Raw genomic sequence first — 18324 nt, 5'->3', positions numbered from 1 at the left:
GAATATTATTGATATTAATATCATTTTACTACAATTTAAAATAACTATTTATAAATTACTCTTACTATTTTACTGGCTATATTGTTTAGATAATTACACACACACACACACATACACATATATATATATATATATATATATATATATATATATATATATATATATATATATATATATATATATATATATATATATATATATATATGTGTGTGTGTGTGTGTGTGTGTGTGTGTGTGTGTGTGTGTGTGTGTGTGTGTGCATAATAGCTGTCTCAGTAACGCTCCCAAATATTTTTCCAAGGTATTTTCTCTATCTCCTTGGTTGTATGTCTTCAAATTGAACCTTTATCTGCCAAGTTGTGTTTCCTCCTATTAGTAAGAAAACAATTAAAAATAAAGCCAACTTGCAAATAGTTAACATAATCAAAATATTCATCAAACTAGTCTTACTTATAGGATGCTGAGCTGGTGGACTGTGCTGTGCTGTGGTGGGGTTTCCTGAGAGCGGCAGCTTTGTTGTTTCCTTTCAGCTGCAGTGAGATGCTGTTAGTAAGGCTTATATATTCCTGATGGAGTCTCTTTACTTCCTGACGCAGTAGATTCCTCTCAGTCTCTACGGTGAGCAGGCAACATTCTGCTTCATCCAGCTGCTCCTCAGCTCTCTCTGCTCTACTTTCAGCATCTTTTATGACCTGACTGCTGTGGTCCAGTCTCTCTCTTAGAGTCTGGTTTTCCTGTTGAAGCTGCGTTATCTTCCTCTCTTCAACTATTTCTGAATCCCGTTTCATTTTTTGAGATTCCCTGACTGGTTCCGTTAAGGTCTTTCCCTGGTCTTGGAGAACAACGAGTGTTTCTCTTAGTTGCTGCTTCTCCCAGTGTTCACGGCACGAGACGGTCTCCAGATCTTCAGACTGAAGTCCGTTCTGCTTTAAGACCTCTGTAATTCTTTGCTTCATTTGCTGGTTTTTAACGAGAAGTTGTTTGTTCCTTGTGTCCAGGTCTTTGTTGAGGTTATTAAACTCTTTAAACCTCTCCACAAATCTCTGCCGCTCTGATTTGCATTCTCTGGAATATTTCTCCATCTTTTTAAGCTTCTTTTTAACCTCTAGGTTTTCCTTCTCTAATTGTGTGCACTTTACTAAATAGGCCTCAAATGGACACTTCCGGGTTTGTTTAGCACAGCCTGCTTCATGTTTTATGCCTTTATTTTCTTTCTTCTTATCCTCCTCGAGACGCGCTGTCTCTTTAAGGTTTGTGGTGGCTTGGGACTTGCTGTCTGTAACATGGTCTCCTCCTCTTCCTCTTGTTTGCATGGCAGAGCTGGAATTTAAGCCACATGGTAAACTATTGCCTGAAAATCTAGACTTCTCCATGATGTCCGTGGCACTGAGAGTTCTGCTGTGTGTGTGTTTTATCAGTTCTGTGTAAAGCTATTCGACTTCTCCTTCATCCTGTTGACTGATTCCTGTTATGAATTAATTCCTTTTATGTGGGATTCCTGAAATAAGAATATCTCAAATGTTTTTATAGTATCAACCCAATGCAATTAATTGCATTTATATTTGAACTAATTTTATTTCTTGCTTTTAACCAGCAACAAGAAATAGAACTTTATCATTAACTGTGTCACTAAACCAACCAACACAACATGATAAAGTAACGTTAAAATTAATTCAAGGTCCGTTCATACCAACAATACCAATAACTAAATATAACTATATAACCATATCATTATTATAACCAGGATTTTATTCAATATTTAGACATAGAAAAGGAGTATAATATTAACAAAGCATTTATTTACAATTCACCATATTTTATAGCCAACCGTAAAAATGATTGCAAGTTCCCTTTAAGCACCTTATATTTTGTCATTTTCGTCTCATTAGGATATCTAGATATTTCTTTGTGGGCGAAAAAGTACATTACCGCGAAGAGGGGGACACTTACTGATAATTTGTTTATACTTCTTGCTTCGATTCGTATTAACATTAGTTTGATGAGTGTATCTATGGTAACCTGATAGTCTCTCTCGCGCGGTTCGCGTCACTATTGGACGTCCCGCGTGAGTAAGGTTAGCGGGTTTTTTTTTTTTTTTTTTTTAATTCAGGTCCCCTTGTCTGTTGTTTCTGTTCAATAATCGGTCGCATGTCTAATTAGTTTATCGTAAATAAATGGTTTCTGATGGTAATATTGACAATCGATCGTTTATGGTTTAATTTATCGAATATGTAAATTGTAAGGTTAAATGTAAAACTTTTTTTTTTTTTTTGTAATAACATTTTTTATTTTTAAACGTGATCTCTGTAGAAAACCGAATAATTAAAATTAATGTAAATCTCACTTGTGTTAATTTTTTAATCTCATGCAAAAAGTATACAAAATATATTATTTGTTGATATTTATGAATATGATACATAACTATAATTGGCTAGGTCATGGCAGGACACTAAATCACTCCAGGTGGCAGTAATACTGCAAAGCAGACTTTTCTTTACCACTGACCACAGAAGAAGAACAAAAAGGAATTTTGAATTGAAATAAATAAATGAGTGACACATTTTTAATCCAAAAATTCTTATTATGACCTGCAAGCACATCAAAAATTATGGCAATGATGTAAGGACACATTATATTGTCAGGAAAATGCTCCCCTTGTCTCGTTCAAACACTCCTGATAAGAAATATTATGATTATCCAAAAACAAAATCTTTATTCATACAAACTTATTTCAATCAACACACCCTATTCCTACAAAGTAAGTGCAAAACAGCACACATGACATGACAATACACTATCCATAGATGGATCTCTCAGTATTTGGTTGACATGATTGTGCATGAATTGTGGTAAAACTTTTGTGTCTGTGGTTATAACAAGATGTTCATGCACTGAGTAGTTGAGCTTCCCTTGGTGCTCTTATGCATTCAGAAGAACAACGAGAAGGTCAAAGGTCGGGACTTTCAGGAGGTTTTGCCCGAGCATGAGCATGGGTTTCACAGTATAGCTCATCATCTATGAAGTAGTATCCTCTCTGCTTTAGATTTTCCTCACATTCGGTGCACACAAAACAGTCTGGATGACGAAATTTATCCTGAACCCTCACAACCGTCCCACTGAAAACAGAGAAGGAGCCAAAGAGACAGAGCCATAGAAAAAGACGGAGATAGAAATGTTAACCTAGATTGGGATCTTACTTAGCCAAAGTGTGTAGAATTTTAATATGTACTGCATATTTGGTTTCTCATATTTGACAGAATGTTTTTGGCTTCTATGTATTACTGAGAATAAAAATTTAAATAAATGTTTTGACAATGAGCAATGACTCAAGTGGCCTGACTTACACTATGCCGTTACCACACTTATCACACATCGGTAGCTTGTGCAAGTTCCCTGCCGGAGCAGATGGCTTGGTCGTGGGTGCACAGACTTTCTTTGTCACTAATGGATGTGTACCTGTCAATCAAAAAGATCTGAATCCCAGTACCAGTCAACGTTTACATTACAGCATGTAAATCCTAATGATTCTAATTCAATCGCAGATTTCAAAAGTACTGTTTATATGTACCCTAAACATTGTGCATTACATCTATTCAGAAAACATCACTAAACTTATGTGAGCATAATTGCCATTTTTTTCTTTATGAAATATCTTTTGCAAATATTCCAAGGTTTACATGGCTAATATTGTCATATTTAATAGCTAATTTTATCGTACAATATGTAATCGTAGAACTGTGCATTGTACTACAATATTGATGCTTGTTACATCTAATATTTAGTATAGTATCTTGTTTACTGCAAATAATACATGTTCAAAGTTCAAACAAAAATATATACAAGAAATTACTCTTTTTACAAGAAAATACTATTTCAGTTGTTAAAAGTTCCACATTTAATTCAATGTGTTTAATTCAGTGTGTTGAACTTGCAATTTCTTTGTAATTGTTTTTTACACTTATAAATATAAAAATCATAAATTTACTAGCAATTTATGAGTAAAAACTGTTTCAAAATCCTACACCATTTTTTTCAGTGTGTAGTGCACATCTGAGTGTGTGTGTTGCATAATACCTATTAAATATTGTGCATTCATTCTCTTTTGTTTTTGTGTCTCTTCTTCTGTTGGTGCAGTGTGTGCATGTCATACCCTCACTGTTGATAAAGCTCTGTAGGGCTTTAAAGGATCCCGACTGCCGTGGTTCATGGGGCTCGTCTTCATCCTCATTTCTCTGCAGCATTTGATATACATCTGACTCCTCTATGTTGCTAAGCTTCCTGGGACTACACACACTTAATTTCAATGTAGTCTCCTTCCCAGAATCAAACTAGATGTTATATTTCAATACATAATGATAACTGAGCATTTTTTCCTGATCAGCTCAGTGCTACTAAAAACTACTAGCATTTCCAAAAAGGAGTTACTAGACTGAATAGTTCAGGTTTGAACATTCACCTTTCTGGTTTGTTAGGAATGAGGCCCTTGAGCTGTCCTTGTAAGGCGTCCTGAATATTGCCTGAAGAGTAAAGGCCAATAGGGGAGTTGTAGGTTGGGCTCACCACCTGACGTGTTTCATCGATGTTGGCTGCGGCCACAAAGGGTGAAGCCCTTCGATTATGGCCTGTTCCTATTGGTGTGTACTCCTGTCAGGCAAAACTATATGCATTATAGATCATCAAACCACACGATACAGATAGAGATCATACATAAAATATGAAGACACATACTTGTCGCTCTGCCTCTAGGTTCATTTTAAATGGATGGCTTTTGTTGTGTTCAGTCACATTTGGTGACCACAACTTAGTCTCTGGTCTGCAAAACAGTGATATGATGACATTTTAATTATTTCTTGTTTTTTTTCTTATTTGGTCTGAATATATTTATTTGAATACATTCAAAAACCCCAAACCCCAAATCTTAAAAAAGCTAATGCACATCAGCTACCCCTTTGTGTGGTGCAGAGTGCAAGCTCATGTGATGTTGTCCAGCTAGTTAAGTGGATCTAAAGGTGACCTCTGACCTCTCAACAGTAAGTCTGAGCTGATGGGTGGCATCCCTGATTAGAGTCTGGGCCTCTGAGTGCATCATGTTTTCTGCAGAAACTCCATCTATTGCAAAGATGATGTCTCCAGGAGAGAGGTTGACTCTGGCAGCTTTACTTTCTGGTGATATCTGAAAACGCAAAATGGTAGACAACATCAGCAGGAGCTAGCTGAAAGTGTAAGCAAATTGCAATGTGTGTGTGCATGTGTGTGTGTCTGAATGTGTATGTGTATGTGTATATGTAAGTCCTTGTCATCATTGGTATGTGCACCCTTGTAAACTACTCTCCACAGTAAACATGCTGGGGAAATAACAGTCTCCAGAGAAGCTCGGCAGTCCTGCTGTTTTCAGTTCTCAGAATGAAGTGCTACAGATGAATTATATGAAACTGCACATGCACTGCATTATCTGACTTGCATTACATGAGCAGAATGGCATGTATAACTGCATAATAACCCAATGTAAAGGTGCATCCATCATATTAGTCATATATCAAAAGGCATTTTGGGTGCAGTGGGGTTTGTCTGTGGAGCTGCATTGGTTTGGCATTGAATCAGGTCCTGACTCCTAAATGAGCTCTTTATCACAAGCAGAAAGATGGATCAAGAACTCAATATGTTCCTTGTAGTCTTATCCATTCATCCCAGATGTAGCATGCGCCAGTGCTTTTATACTTCAAATGCTCAGAACCCAAATATAACCCACTATATATAACAGAGCAGAACAGACTAAATCAAGATGATTTTCACAATTTTCAAAAAGGTCTGTTTTCTAGTTAAATATCTCAACAATATCAGTTTACTTGAGAAGTACAACTCCATAATATATCAAGCCTGGTTTCATAATAAATTAACGAGTGGTTTCTAGAAACGACTGTCTCTCTCCTGATAGAAAGTTCCACGGTCTATTGTCATATCTGAGGCCAACAAATCTCACTCTTAAATTTTGAGTACAGTTCAACAACCTGCTGTGGGTAAACAGGCCTGGTTTCCAAACATACTTTGATTAATAAAGTCCAGATTACAGTCCTAGCTGTAAGTAAAAACAACTCCCAAGGTCTAGAGACAGAGGACAGGAGGGTGTTTGACCAAAAATGGCTGTGCAGTGTTGAGATTAAGTAACAGTGTCATGCTGAACCGCAGAGTGAGCAGAAACTGTTCCAAGTGTGAAATCTCATGAAAGCAAAGTAGAAATCCAAAACTAGAGCTGCACAGAGAACAAAAGCATAAAAACCTCTGCGCAAACAGATCAGCACAAGAACTTCAGTGTGTATTTCAACACTGGAGTTTTGATCATGTAATAGGTTGTAACCTTTTAAATGTTATTTAAACAATACAATTTTTTAAACAGTATCATTGTCTGAAGATTCAATTTTTATGTGAATTTAAAGAATATTGAAGGATATTGTATGATTTTCTTCAGTGGAACACAAAACCCTCAGCCTCATTTTGGATAAGAGTAGCCAGAATGTTCCTCAAAAATTCACCTTTTGAGGTTGAGTTTCGTGGAAGACAGAAATCATGGTTTGGGATGACTTTTTTCTATATCAATCTATCTATCTATCTATCTATCTATCTATCTATCTATCTATCTATCTATCTATCTATCTATCTATCTATCTATCTATCTATCCATCCATCCATCCATCCATCCATCCATCCATCCATCCACCCACCCACCCACCCATCCATCCATCCATCCAGCTATCTTTCTTTCTCTCTCATTTGGACTCTCTCTGAAATTTAGACGTAGAATACACAAATCCACTGCCACAGCAGGTGTGAGGATCCACAAGTTAGTTCCAGTGAATGATTCATCATCAGTTTTAGCTACACACATAAATAGAGCATGATGACAGCCATTGTTCTCCTCCATGAAATATTCTCTTTATAAGGGATGACATACTGCAATCCTCAATTCATGCCAGATTTTGTTGTTTACGGTTTCATTATAAAACTGATTTATTTTCCTTTACTCACCCTGCTTGTGTTTTATGTATTCTATTAATCCTGTCATGCACTATGAAGTGTCCTTTTCTAATTGAGCTTAAAATATTTTTTTGTTCGTTTTAAATCCTTTTTTAAATTATTAATATTGTTTAAAGGTGTTTTTTTATGTTAATGTAGACATGTCTATATAATAATACAATATATTATATTATATACTTACTTTGGCAATGGTAAGGGGTTGGCTGAAGTCCCGTCCTCCAATAAGTCGAAAGCCCCACGGCGCGGGTCCATCCAGCACAACAGTGAACGGCATATCAACAGCAGGTGTGTGTGTGTGTGTGTGTTTCGAGTGTGATGGAGAAATTCAACTCTAAATCCTTTAGAGGAGATTGAAGACCACTCCTCCAGAGTGCTTGCTTTATCTCTTGCTTTATACTGTAGCTTTCTCTCTCACTTTTTTTTCTTTTTCATAATGCTCTTCCCTCTCTATCTTTCTGTTCATCATGGTTTCCATCTCAACTCCCTCTCCTCCACTCCACTAAGATCTCATTGTGCTTGCTTCGTTTCTGTGCCACTTTCTCTCCAATTACATCTTAATCTGTTTTATCACATAACTAATCTTAACCACCTCAATCTGACATCAGAACAAACGTGTAACTATGCCCAACCTTGTTTACACATTCATTTTTAGAACCAAGAGATTTTTCCAGTTTAAAAGGAAGAGTTTGCACAAACAATGAAAATGGCCATAATGTTCAAGCTGCTCTTTTCAATCTGAACAAAGTTAAAGATAAAAATAAATATTAATAATGATTGTCATTCCACCTTTTGAAACCTAATAAACTTCTTTCAGTGATGTATTTGCTCTTTTTTAATTTTATAATTTTTTTTCAACAGAACATGCATCCACAGGTGCACAACATCAGCAGACTGATTTAAGTTATATAAGGAAATAGTTAATTTTTGTATTTATTTTTATCTTGATCAGGGCTTGCATAGAAAAGCTTCCATATAACTTACTCGTTATATAATTTGTTTAGAATGTGAAAAAGAAAATTGTACATAGTTTGAACAATAGAAGGTTGGTGCACTATTGGACCAGTCACACATTTTTAGTTCAATAAAACCATTTTCTCAAACTAAGTGGTTCACTTGGTGGCTTTTTAAGCTATGCAATCTGAACAACAACAACACATAAAAATGTGACTATATCAAAGAAATTAAGTGGTCATAAAAAGCTGTTTTAGATGCAAAAATGATGAACAGCAAATGTGTGGCCATTTTTGTTTAGCCTCTGAAGCTTGAACATCAGTTCAAGGTTCCCTTTATTGTTAATAAAATAATGACTGATCTTTGATTAGAATGACAGAAACATACAGCCACCAGAGATGGAGGCAGGACTCTGTTGCCTGCTCTGGTCCTCATGGCTGCATGTATGGGCCTGGAGAGAGGCCTCACTGCTTCTGCCCTTATTTGGTGAGTGAACGAAGTGAAGGCTTGTGAAGTCTCACAGGCACATTCTTCTATTTCCAATCTGGATCTCGCTGTATTACACGTTTAGTTAAGAAGAACCCTTCTCATTTTTACATATTCTCCTCTTGTGTGGCCTATTTTTACTCTTCCACTCTGTTGATTCAGTCATTATAAACTCATGGCAGCAGACATGGATCAAAATGCAAACTCTTCTGTTTTCTTCCATTGCTTTTTGCTCTGACTCAAACTGTTGGGCTCCCTTCCTTACTCATCTTATCCAGTCCATTCCTACAGTACATCTTATGGTTCAGTCCACTTTAAGTATATGAAAATAAATGACTGAACTCTATTATAGTACAAGTGTATTTTTCTTTAACAGCAATGTAACCCCAAAGTCATTGCCAGAAACAGATTTCAACAGGCCTGAATTATTTATCCCATAAAAGGTTTTGGGGGATATGGCCAAACACAATAAAAGTCACTGACAGTAAACCAGATCCTTATCTTTTTTTTTTTTTTTTTTTGGCTACAGCTACTGAACTAACAGCTTGACCAGTGTGTTCACAAGTTACACAAAATTAATACTCAGCATTAAAGTGACGGTAAAAACCTACTATTTCAAACAAACCCTGTTCATTTGAACTTTATATTCATCAAAGAATCCTGAAAAAAATAAACATATCACTGTTTCCACAAAAACTTTAAGCAGCAAAAAATATTTAAAGCACATTGATAATAATAAGAATTGTTTCTTCAAAAAACATCAAATCAGTATATCAGTATAAGATTTCTGAAGGATCATGTGACAGCTTTTCCATCATAGGGATAAATTACATTTTAAAATATATTAAAATATAAAATAGTTGTCTAATAGTATTTGACAATAATACTGTATTTGCTGGATTTTTGACCAAATAAACACAAACTTGGATGAGCATAAGTAGCTTAAATAAATAAAAATTCATACCTGCTGCAACTACCAAGAAAAACATTAACAAATTTAATACAAATGCATATTGTTGTGGTTTTATCATTAACTTCTATCAGTGAAATGTTTTCCTCAAGTTTGCCTGTTTCGACTTTACAATAAACAACAACTGCTTTAATGTTTCTTTCTTCTGTTCTTTCTCTCTCTCTTTTTTAGGAGCAACAAAAAAAATTAAAAGGGTGGCAAAATACTTGAAATGAATATAACAATTACAATACCAATGTTCAAATATCAGAACTGGAGGCAACAGGTAAACAGAGAGGCTCAGATAAATGAGCAGAAATGTATTGGATGCAGAACAAAACAAAAAAGAGCAGAGACAGAGGGAAAGAGACAGAAAAAGAGAAATTGGGGGAAGATTAAAAAAAAGCTTTATTTGAAAGTGAGCAGGTTAAACTCGATTCTCTCAAGCTCACCAGCTCATCAAGCACACGTCAAATAACACTATGTTATTTGGTCAAAAGGCTGAGGAAAAAGGCAAAAATATCCTCCAATCCACTGTCTTTAGTAGAGCAGAGTAGTTTGCAAAAAGTGACAAAATATCTTCTGACTCTTTTTTTGTCTTTACTCTGTGCTATTTTTTGCATACATTTTCTTTCTTTTCTTTTTTTGCACCAAAGTTGTTAAATAAATTTGGCACATGGGATGAAATAAAAAAAAACAACAAAAAACAACAACAAAAAAAAACAATAAAAAAAACACGATTTTGTGAGAAAGGAAGGGCTTTATAATATAAGTGAAACTCATGTACAATACAATACAAAAGCACATATAAAATCAGCAAACACAGCCATGAAGCTGAAAAATGCAAACTTGATTATAATATTTTAATGCTGAAGTGTGTCATTTCTGCATATTAAACATAGTTGCAATTGTTTTCAGACATGTTTCCTTCCCATCAGCCACTGGTCAGCCAAACAGAAAGCCCCGCCCCAAACTCAAATGACTGGTTCTGCTCAAATGAACAGAAAAGTTTCCTCATAGCTCTCTGCATATTAAGAAACAACATATTTCATTACTGACATTCTTACACACTTCAATCTTAAAGAAAACAAAAAATGTATAGACCTAAGAAATGTCTAAGGTGCTTTAAGATTGCTATGCTGTCTGTGAAATTCATAGACACCCTTTTCCATATACTGAATATACGTATTTGTAAAAGCTGATGCAACACAAGCTATATGCTTTCAGATGAGAACACAACAAGTGATACAGAAAATACTGATATACAAATCCTTCAAAAACCAAAACATTTTGAACGTCAGACAAGCATACAAACATTCATCAAAGACCAACAGCTCTCTCTATTGCATTTTATGATGCAATTTTAAAAGAGTGAAACTCATTAAAAATGTGGGAGATCAATTGCATCATTTAATTTTTATATCAGAGATCAAACTTTCACAAAAAAAGGAGAAAATAATGCTTTAGATAAATTAATTTAGGTTAACAAATAAAACAATTAAACATCATAGCAAGCTCACCTTTATACATTGTTACCATTCGTTAATAAAACAAGCAATGACTGAATATTAATTTACATGATTTTATACTGTATTAAAGTCGGGTGATTCACTCACAATTCTAAAACTCAGTCCGTTCATAAAATTCTCAAGTAAACATTAGAAAAAAGTTTATTAATCAAATATTTGTTATCAAATTCAATAAAAGCATCTCTCCTTTCCAAAATGTCAATGCACTTTCTTTTTAAAGACGACTTTTACAAAAAACCCACAATGCACTGATAATCATACAAACAGTATCCTATACGAATGATTGCCACTTAGACAATTGCAAAATTTCTCCATGACAGTTATTTTGTAATTGGATGCAATTAATGGTTAAAACACGTCAGTTCCTATCACTTGTTTATTTTGGCCACACACAAGAGGAATGAGCAATTTCATAACTGTCCATGCTATCACATTCAGCTCATTTTAATGAAAATATCCATCCTCATTTATAACCAGTGGTCTCTATTGCTATTAACCTTGCACTGTTTATTACACAACACAGACAATAAACACACACACTCAGTTCAACGCTGATGCCTGAGGTTTCTTCTCAGTATCATTTATCTACTGACCTTATTTAATACTGTGGAAGCCTGAATCCTCACTGTACTAACTCTAAACTACCACATCCTGGAAATGAACAAAATGTCAAAATAACAGGAAGAAACATTGTCAGAATAGCAGATAAAGGAACAGAAAGGAGACTGTTTGACGGCACAAAAACAAAGTGCTCAAAGTGAAATAAACTTCAGTGGTTTGTCTGTGCGGAGGTGGCAGAGCTAAAACTGTTGTGTTTGTGAACACTCACACATATGGACACACACACACACACACACACACACACACACACACACACACACACACACACACACACACACACACACACACACACACACACACACACACACACACACACTCTCAAAGGTGAGGTGCCTCATTGGCCCTACACAGTAGGCACTGGAGTGGCCGTATTTGTGCCATTGTTTCCTCTTTGTTAAAGCGGTTTAACATAGTTTCCTGGAAATGTTCCAAATAACCTGGTTCTCTGAGAGGTACCTGAAAACAAAGATGATTTTCAGCAATACATTTCAAATATCTTTTATTTAACAAAAATGTTTTCATGGTATAATGCATAAAAGATGACAACATAATGTACAATGTACATTATTATTTTACATGGTACTTTGGGATACTTGACTTTGATTGGTCAGTCACATATTTTTGTATCATGATGGCTGTATAATTGCCTACTGGTCTACTCTGGTCTTCCAAACATTTTTTGAGATACACCTGTATATACGTATATATATATATATATATATATATATATATAGCTATGTATATTTTTATAAACAGTAAAATATAAAAAATAAAATTATATACAGTAAAATATGTAATAATGTAATTATTACAATTGAAAATATCCAAGTATAAATAAATGTTTTAAAATTTTAATTTATTCCTGTGATCATTCTAATATGCTGATTTGGTGCTCAAGTAATTTTTGTTTTATGTTTTTTTTTTTTTATTACATTTTTATGTTCAATGTTAAAAACATTTGTGCTGCTTAAATATTTACATTTATCAATATTTATCAATTTAATACATCTTTGCTGAATAACAGCATTCATTTAAATAAATAAATAAATAAAAATAGTAATAAATAAATAATTCTTACTGACCCCACACTTGTTTAACAGTAATGTACATATATTTAATTTATGAAGTCATACTGAGTACACTATAAGTAAATTTCATGAAGAAGAAGAAGAAAAAAAAATTGCAGAGGTGCTGTAGCTTTATAAAAGACGTACCCACAAACCAGCCATCGTCACATTTCTCAGTGACATCAATGACGTCCCCCTCCTTCAGCTCCAGCTCATCCTCATTACGAGGCACATAGTTGTACACAGCTTGAAAGCTAACGTAAAATTAAAATAGGGTTTTAAAAATGTGCTCTTTGTGGTTGGACATTAAATAAACAACTTAATACAGTATATAAAAATCGAAGTGCACTTACGGCTCACCACCTGAATGCTGAGAATCCTGCATAATTTTCTGAAAGAAAGAGAGAGGAAAGTGTCAGTATAATGTACATGTAACACTTTGAGGTGTCAGAATATCATGCCAAATCCAGACACAGGATAACAGTCTATGAATCTTCATCTTCATCACAGAGCTTAGAGAAGACCTGTTGTGTTACAACACACACACAGAGAGGAAATCCACCCATGATGCGACCAGAGAACTATAAAAGGGATTAGAAAGGACTTCATTTCCCAGTCTGCACTGCTGCTAGTTTCACAGCACACTCCATCCTACCCTTCTTGCTCTACTGGGTGATAAACAGGGAGATAAGCAGCGCCTCCTGGTGGAAATAGGGCTTCGAGGTGGCTTTCCCTCAACCACTTCCTGCCTATAAACTGTCTGCAAGAATCAAATGCAATCAGAGTTCAGCATTCTCTTACGAACTCCATCTTAGTTATTCACAACCCCTTTATTCATCTTAATGGCACAAATAATTGTTAATTATCATTTCAGTTTAGTCATTCGAAAATCTTGAATTATTAGGGATATAAGTACAGTCCAACATGAGATACAGTATATTTATAAATAAAAAACACCCTTCTCACTCACACATTTGATACACGCCATATTTAAAATGATGGAACGGGGAATATAAAAACGTGTATATCTTGTATCTTTTTTTTTTCTAGTAACCACCAGCTGTTAAGATATAAAAAGGAGAAAATCTAAATCTAAAATCAATTGATAACTGATATTGTAGTGACATATCTTGCATGGCAGCAGAAAACACCATAAAGCCACCATAATAGCGGTGTATATGTTCAGCTTAGCTCTGGTCTGCTGTGTGTTTGGAACTATATGAGGGTGTATAAATAATAATGTTTTCATTTTTGGGTGAACTAGCCCTTTGAGACATTACTTCTAACTCTATGTTTCTATTGCATCACAAGCCTTTGTCATCGCCCCTAATTCAAGTTTCAAATGCACACATGTCGACAACATTACAGATGCACATGCACATGAACATGCACCACACAGCAACCCTGAAACCACTGTTTTGTTCATTATTTTTTACCTTGATCTTAGGAGATCGAGGCTGTGAACGTTGAGAGAGAGGAGAAACAGAGGGAGAGGATGGAGGGATGGATGGATGGATGGAGAGGGCTGAGTGGAGACAGAGGAGGGAGGAAGAGAAGAGGTGAGGAGTGGAGGAGATCTGGGAGGAGATGGGATGTGATCTGAAAAAGATGGAGGAGGAGAGGGAGAGGAGGACGGGGAGGCTGGAATAGTTGGTAAAAGAGGCTGAAAGGAGGAATAAAGAGAAGGATGCAAAAAAGGAATAGGAGATGATGGAGGAGATGGAGGGATTGGTGAGATATGAGGAGAAGGAGACTTGGAGGAGGGATTTGAAAGGAACAGGAGTGGAAGTAGAAGAGGAAAGCTGAGGAAGGATAGAAGAAAGAAAGGATTGTGGAAATGAGGAGGGAGGAGAAGGAGATGATTGATAATTGGAAGGGAAAAGAAGGCAAATTTGAGAGTCGATGAAGGATGAGGAGGAAGAGGGATTGGGGAGTCTGGAGGAGACAAAGGATGTAAAGGAGGAGGAGTGGAGAGAGATAATGGAAGGAGAGCAGAGTCTGAACGGGAAGACACAACTGAGGTTTGCAGGACAGAAGAGGAATAGGGCACCGAAGGAAGAGATGAAGCAAGAGGAATAGGAGGAGGACATGGAGAATGTTTGGAAGCAGACGCTGGAGATGAGTGAACAGCAGAGGCAGATGATTCATCTCAGATGTGTGGAGGAGAGAAACTAGTGGATGATAGAGTAAGAGAGGAATCAGTCATGGGGGAGGTGGAGAATGGGAGAGATGGAGTGATGGAGGAGGAGTCAGCCTGGCAAAAAGAAAGACAGAGCTGAAACTGTGTTCAACTACAAATTTGAGCCTTATTGTCAAAATAACACACACAACTAGTGTGACAGATACTATTTAAAGGGGCCATATCATAATAAATAAAGAACTACCAAATTTTGCTACAAGTTAGATTGCATCATATAATAATTGCTGTTAATACTGTTACTGTCTGTTTTATTATGTCTTTAATTGATTTTTCCTACATTTCTGCCATATGCACATAAACTGACAGTCACCACTGATAAGCGACTACGAAATATTGTAGAAACTTAATTTTCTGTAAAGTTGCTTTGCAATGATTTGTATCGTAAAAAGCGCTATATAAATAAACTTGATTTGAATTTAATTAAATGGGATTTGTCTTGACCTTTTGAAATCGGATTGAGGTAGACTATATATATTTCTATTCGGAAACCTTACCATATAACCATCAATGTTTACATATTCAGTATTCAATATTCAGAAGTGTGCCACGTCCTGTTACAGCAAAATAAGAATGATAATGCAGGAAGGATGAAATGCCCAGGTCACATTCACCCCAAAACCAAAAGAAACACAATAAAGAATAATATTTTGCATTAGTAAAATAGTATCGTAAACACAGTCAGTCTCATTATTTTTTAATCTGATGATTCTCATTATGACTTTAATACTTTAAAATAATATTGTATTGTAATACAGCAAAATATATAATAATAATTATTATTATTTAAAGCTTTTTTATTTGCACTGCAACAAATTCTATGATTATTTTAAATTGAGATATTCACTTATTTTTCTTTTTACAGTAATGAGAATGAGGCTCTACTAAACTGTGGTAAAGGGAATCTGAGGGTTTTCTTAACAGCTCTTGATCATGGTCTGTGATCTGATCTATTGCTGTCATTTTATCTCTGTAGAGATGTTGATTGGAATACAGGCAAATATTCGAGAACTCTGAAGTGATTGGTCCTTGGCTAGAAAAAGGGGAGCATTCTTTTGCATCCACAAAAGGGGAACGGTTTTGTGGCGGTGTGAAACTTTGCACAAGTAAAGCAGGGGATTGGGGGCCTGTGTGGTGTAGATTGCTGTGTAATGGAGGAGGGGTGGGTGGGACTGGACTGCCACAGGAAGATGGGTAAGTGGTGGAAACTCCCAAAGTGAGGGACAGCCATTCATTTGTGACTGTTTGAAGGTGTGTCCAAGTGGCAGAATCAAGACATTGCAAATGGGAGGGCTCTGTATTGTACTTAAGCAAGGGAAAAAGAAAGCAGGAATATTTATAAACTTAAATAAGGTCTGTAGGACAGACTTTTTTTTTGGTGTGCTGGTTCTAAAACTGGTGATAAAGACTTACCTTATGTGCCTTATATGTGTGGGTGTCTCCAAGGTGACTGGGGCTCTTGGAAGGAGAGCCCTTGATCACATCAACATAGGACACAGGGAAAATGCCCTGCTTGTTTGAGCCAGGAATCTTTCCTTCATACCAATTCTGATCCACCATCCTTAGAAGGATCACTCGCTCCCCCTACAACAAAAACATGCATGCTTTAAATACATAATTCAGGGAGGGGTGAGTTAACAAGTGCATTTTATAGAGCTTGAAAGCTGGTGTAATATAGGGTTTTACACTTGCCTTTCTAAGAGAAAGCTCCACGTTAGTGTCAGCATTGAAATTGTATCGTGCTTTGGCCTCTCCCATCTCTCGAACCTGAGCTGGAGGAGGAGGCCTGACAGGCTGCTGCTGCTCTGGAGATGCAACCTTCTGAAGGAGAGAGTGAGAGAGGGAACGTGATTAAGTGTGCGTCAGAGTTTGGTTTAACTACTGAACATAGGTTATTTTAACACTGACCTCGACATAAGAGATGGGGAAAATCCCAGTCCGTCCTCTGTGTTCCCCCTCGTACCAGTTACTGTCAATTTGTCTGATGATGTTGACAGCATCTCCTTTCTTAAAAGAGAGTTCCCTGCAATATGCAGCAAACATGCACATAGTAAAAAGAACATTCAAATCAGTGATGCACCTGAACTGACCTTCTGTAGCACTCACATTTCTACATTTTCTACTGATGCAACCAATCACTGATTAAGCTATTTACTAATTCCAGTAATTACAACTGATGATAACCAAATATAATATAATATAATATAATATAATATAATATAATATAATATAATATAATATAATATAATATAATATAATATAATAATATAATATAATATAATATAATATAATATAATATAATATAATATAATATAATATAATATAATATAATATAATATAATATAATTGTCCTATACACTGTTGTAGCTTTTAAATCTTTATTTAATAAGAGCATTTAGGTCTAAAACCTTCTTCAGGCATTGCAAACACTTATTTCTTAAATATTTGCTAATTACAAAAATGCATTTTTTTCTAATATATTACCCAATGAATTTGGTAATATGCAAAATTCAGGCTGAAATTCATGGGCCTTGAAATTCTTTAATGGTTTTATTAGCACGGCTTTTCATGCAAGCGGACACGTTCATGCAACGACATCTCACAGCTCAATTGCTGATGCAGAGACCAATTTGACTTAAAGCAAGTTAATATGCAGTTGTGCAAAAGCAAAAACTGCAGCATAAGAAAATGCAAAACAATGAAAAAAAATGCTTTGAATTGCTAGATAAGAGTAAAATATAACACTTTCACAAACAAAAAGCTGACACAGCACCTTGCAGATTCAGGGAGATGCTGTGATATTAGCATGCGCCAGACAGAGTTTCTCAGAGTTTTATACTCACTTGGCAGACTGAGCTTTAAAATCATAAATAGCCCTGGTAGACTGTTTCTGATGGAGGAGAGAAGACAATATAAGATAGGTCATCTGCTTAGAAGAGACCTACAAAGCAAGCAAAAACACCATCAGCTATCCAACATAAGCACAGCTAAGCCATATATTCTGAGACCTTAAACAAAATGAAGGTTACAGGGTCATGGGATTTATGGCAGAGCGGAATAAGGATTCAGGATTTAAGATCACCTTACACTTATTCAGTAATCAATGTTTTTTTCCTCTGCAGGTTTCAAAACATTGTTCTAATTAAATAAAAACTAGTTCATGTAAAAATAGATATGAACAAGGCAGAATTTCTACCTCTCTTTCTGGTGTGGGTCTTCTGCTTTGTGGTGTGAGACGTCCTGTATCAGAGCCCTGATCTGTGGAAGCACAGACAGATGTCAACAGAAAGAAAACACTTGTGTTCATGGTGGCACCACATGCATTCCGCTGGTGTCAAAATAATTTTTTGAGACAATTTAAAAATTTGCTAATATTTAGTTCAAATATCAGGTCAAACACAAAAGGATGGATGATCCAGATATACACAGTATGACATAAAAATGGCATGCAATTGACATAAAAAGGACCCAAATATATCACAAAACACTGTAT

General features: G+C 35.7%; 3 protein-coding genes across 8 annotated transcripts in view; all 3 read right to left on the bottom strand.

Moving 5' to 3' along the window:
• Positions 1–196: 196 nt before the first annotated feature.
• Positions 197–2043, bottom strand: si:dkey-256e7.8 (tropomyosin). The gene is made up of 3 exons (XM_059551973.1): positions 1950–2043; positions 450–1497; positions 197–368 (listed from the first exon to the last, which is right to left on the bottom strand). Exons 2-3 carry the CDS (start codon positions 1370–1372, stop codon positions 332–334), a joined length of 960 nt encoding a protein of 319 aa, XP_059407956.1. The 5' UTR covers positions 1373–1497; positions 1950–2043; the 3' UTR covers positions 197–331.
• A 516-nt stretch (positions 2044–2559) lies between these two features.
• Positions 2560–7411, bottom strand: LOC132141814 (PDZ and LIM domain protein 3-like). The gene is made up of 7 exons (XM_059551479.1): positions 7213–7411; positions 5021–5172; positions 4728–4812; positions 4456–4643; positions 4150–4283; positions 3344–3455; positions 2560–3115 (listed from the first exon to the last, which is right to left on the bottom strand). The coding sequence occupies exons 1-7, from the start codon at positions 7303–7305 to the stop codon at positions 2947–2949; spliced, it is 933 nt and encodes a 310-aa protein (XP_059407462.1). The 5' UTR covers positions 7306–7411; the 3' UTR covers positions 2560–2946.
• Positions 7412–11845: 4434 nt separating this feature from the next.
• LOC132142247 (sorbin and SH3 domain-containing protein 2-like) overlaps positions 11846–18324 on the bottom strand; it is a 65166-nt gene continuing 58687 nt past the window's right edge. For 5 of the 6 annotated variants that reach the window (XM_059551967.1, XM_059551966.1, XM_059551969.1 and 2 more), the window contains 8 exons: positions 18028–18089; positions 17675–17772; positions 16740–16854; positions 16524–16652; positions 16245–16415; positions 12988–13025; positions 12782–12888; positions 11846–12023 (listed from right to left, as the gene is read on the bottom strand). In XM_059551967.1, coding sequence (XP_059407950.1) covers positions 11962–12023; positions 12782–12888; positions 12988–13025; positions 16245–16415; positions 16524–16652; positions 16740–16854; positions 17675–17772; positions 18028–18089 — 782 coding nt within the window. In that variant the 3' untranslated portion in view covers positions 11846–11961. The remainder of the gene's footprint in view (positions 12024–12781; positions 12889–12987; positions 13026–16244; positions 16416–16523; positions 16653–16739; positions 16855–17674; positions 17773–18027; positions 18090–18324) is intronic. The other variant, XM_059551971.1, reaches the window with a different exon arrangement.

This window comes from Carassius carassius, chromosome 6 (assembly GCF_963082965.1).
Source record: "Carassius carassius chromosome 6, fCarCar2.1, whole genome shotgun sequence".
In the NCBI taxonomy this organism is placed as follows: domain Eukaryota; kingdom Metazoa; phylum Chordata; class Actinopteri; order Cypriniformes; family Cyprinidae; genus Carassius; species Carassius carassius.
The sequence above is the reverse complement of the archived record's forward strand: the minus strand, read 5'-3'. Positions and strand labels throughout refer to the sequence as shown.

Excerpts from the sequence above, each read along its gene's own strand:
- si:dkey-256e7.8 (XM_059551973.1), bottom strand. The coding sequence starts at position 1,372 with ATGGAGAAGTCTAGATTTTCAGGCAATAGTTTACCATGTGGCTTAAAT. Across the intron at positions 369-449 it reads ACCAGCTCAGCATCCTATAA|GAGGAAACACAACTTGGCAG; the intron begins GTAAGACTAGTT and ends TCTTACTAATAG.
- LOC132141814 (XM_059551479.1), bottom strand. The coding sequence starts at position 7,305 with ATGCCGTTCACTGTTGTGCTGGATGGACCCGCGCCGTGGGGCTTTCGA. Across the intron at positions 4,813-5,020 it reads CTCAGACTTACTGTTGAGAG|ACCAGAGACTAAGTTGTGGT; the intron begins GTCAGAGGTCAC and ends ACTGTTTTGCAG. Across the intron at positions 3,116-3,343 it reads AAGTGTGGTAACGGCATAGT|TGGGACGGTTGTGAGGGTTC; the intron begins GTAAGTCAGGCC and ends CTCTGTTTTCAG.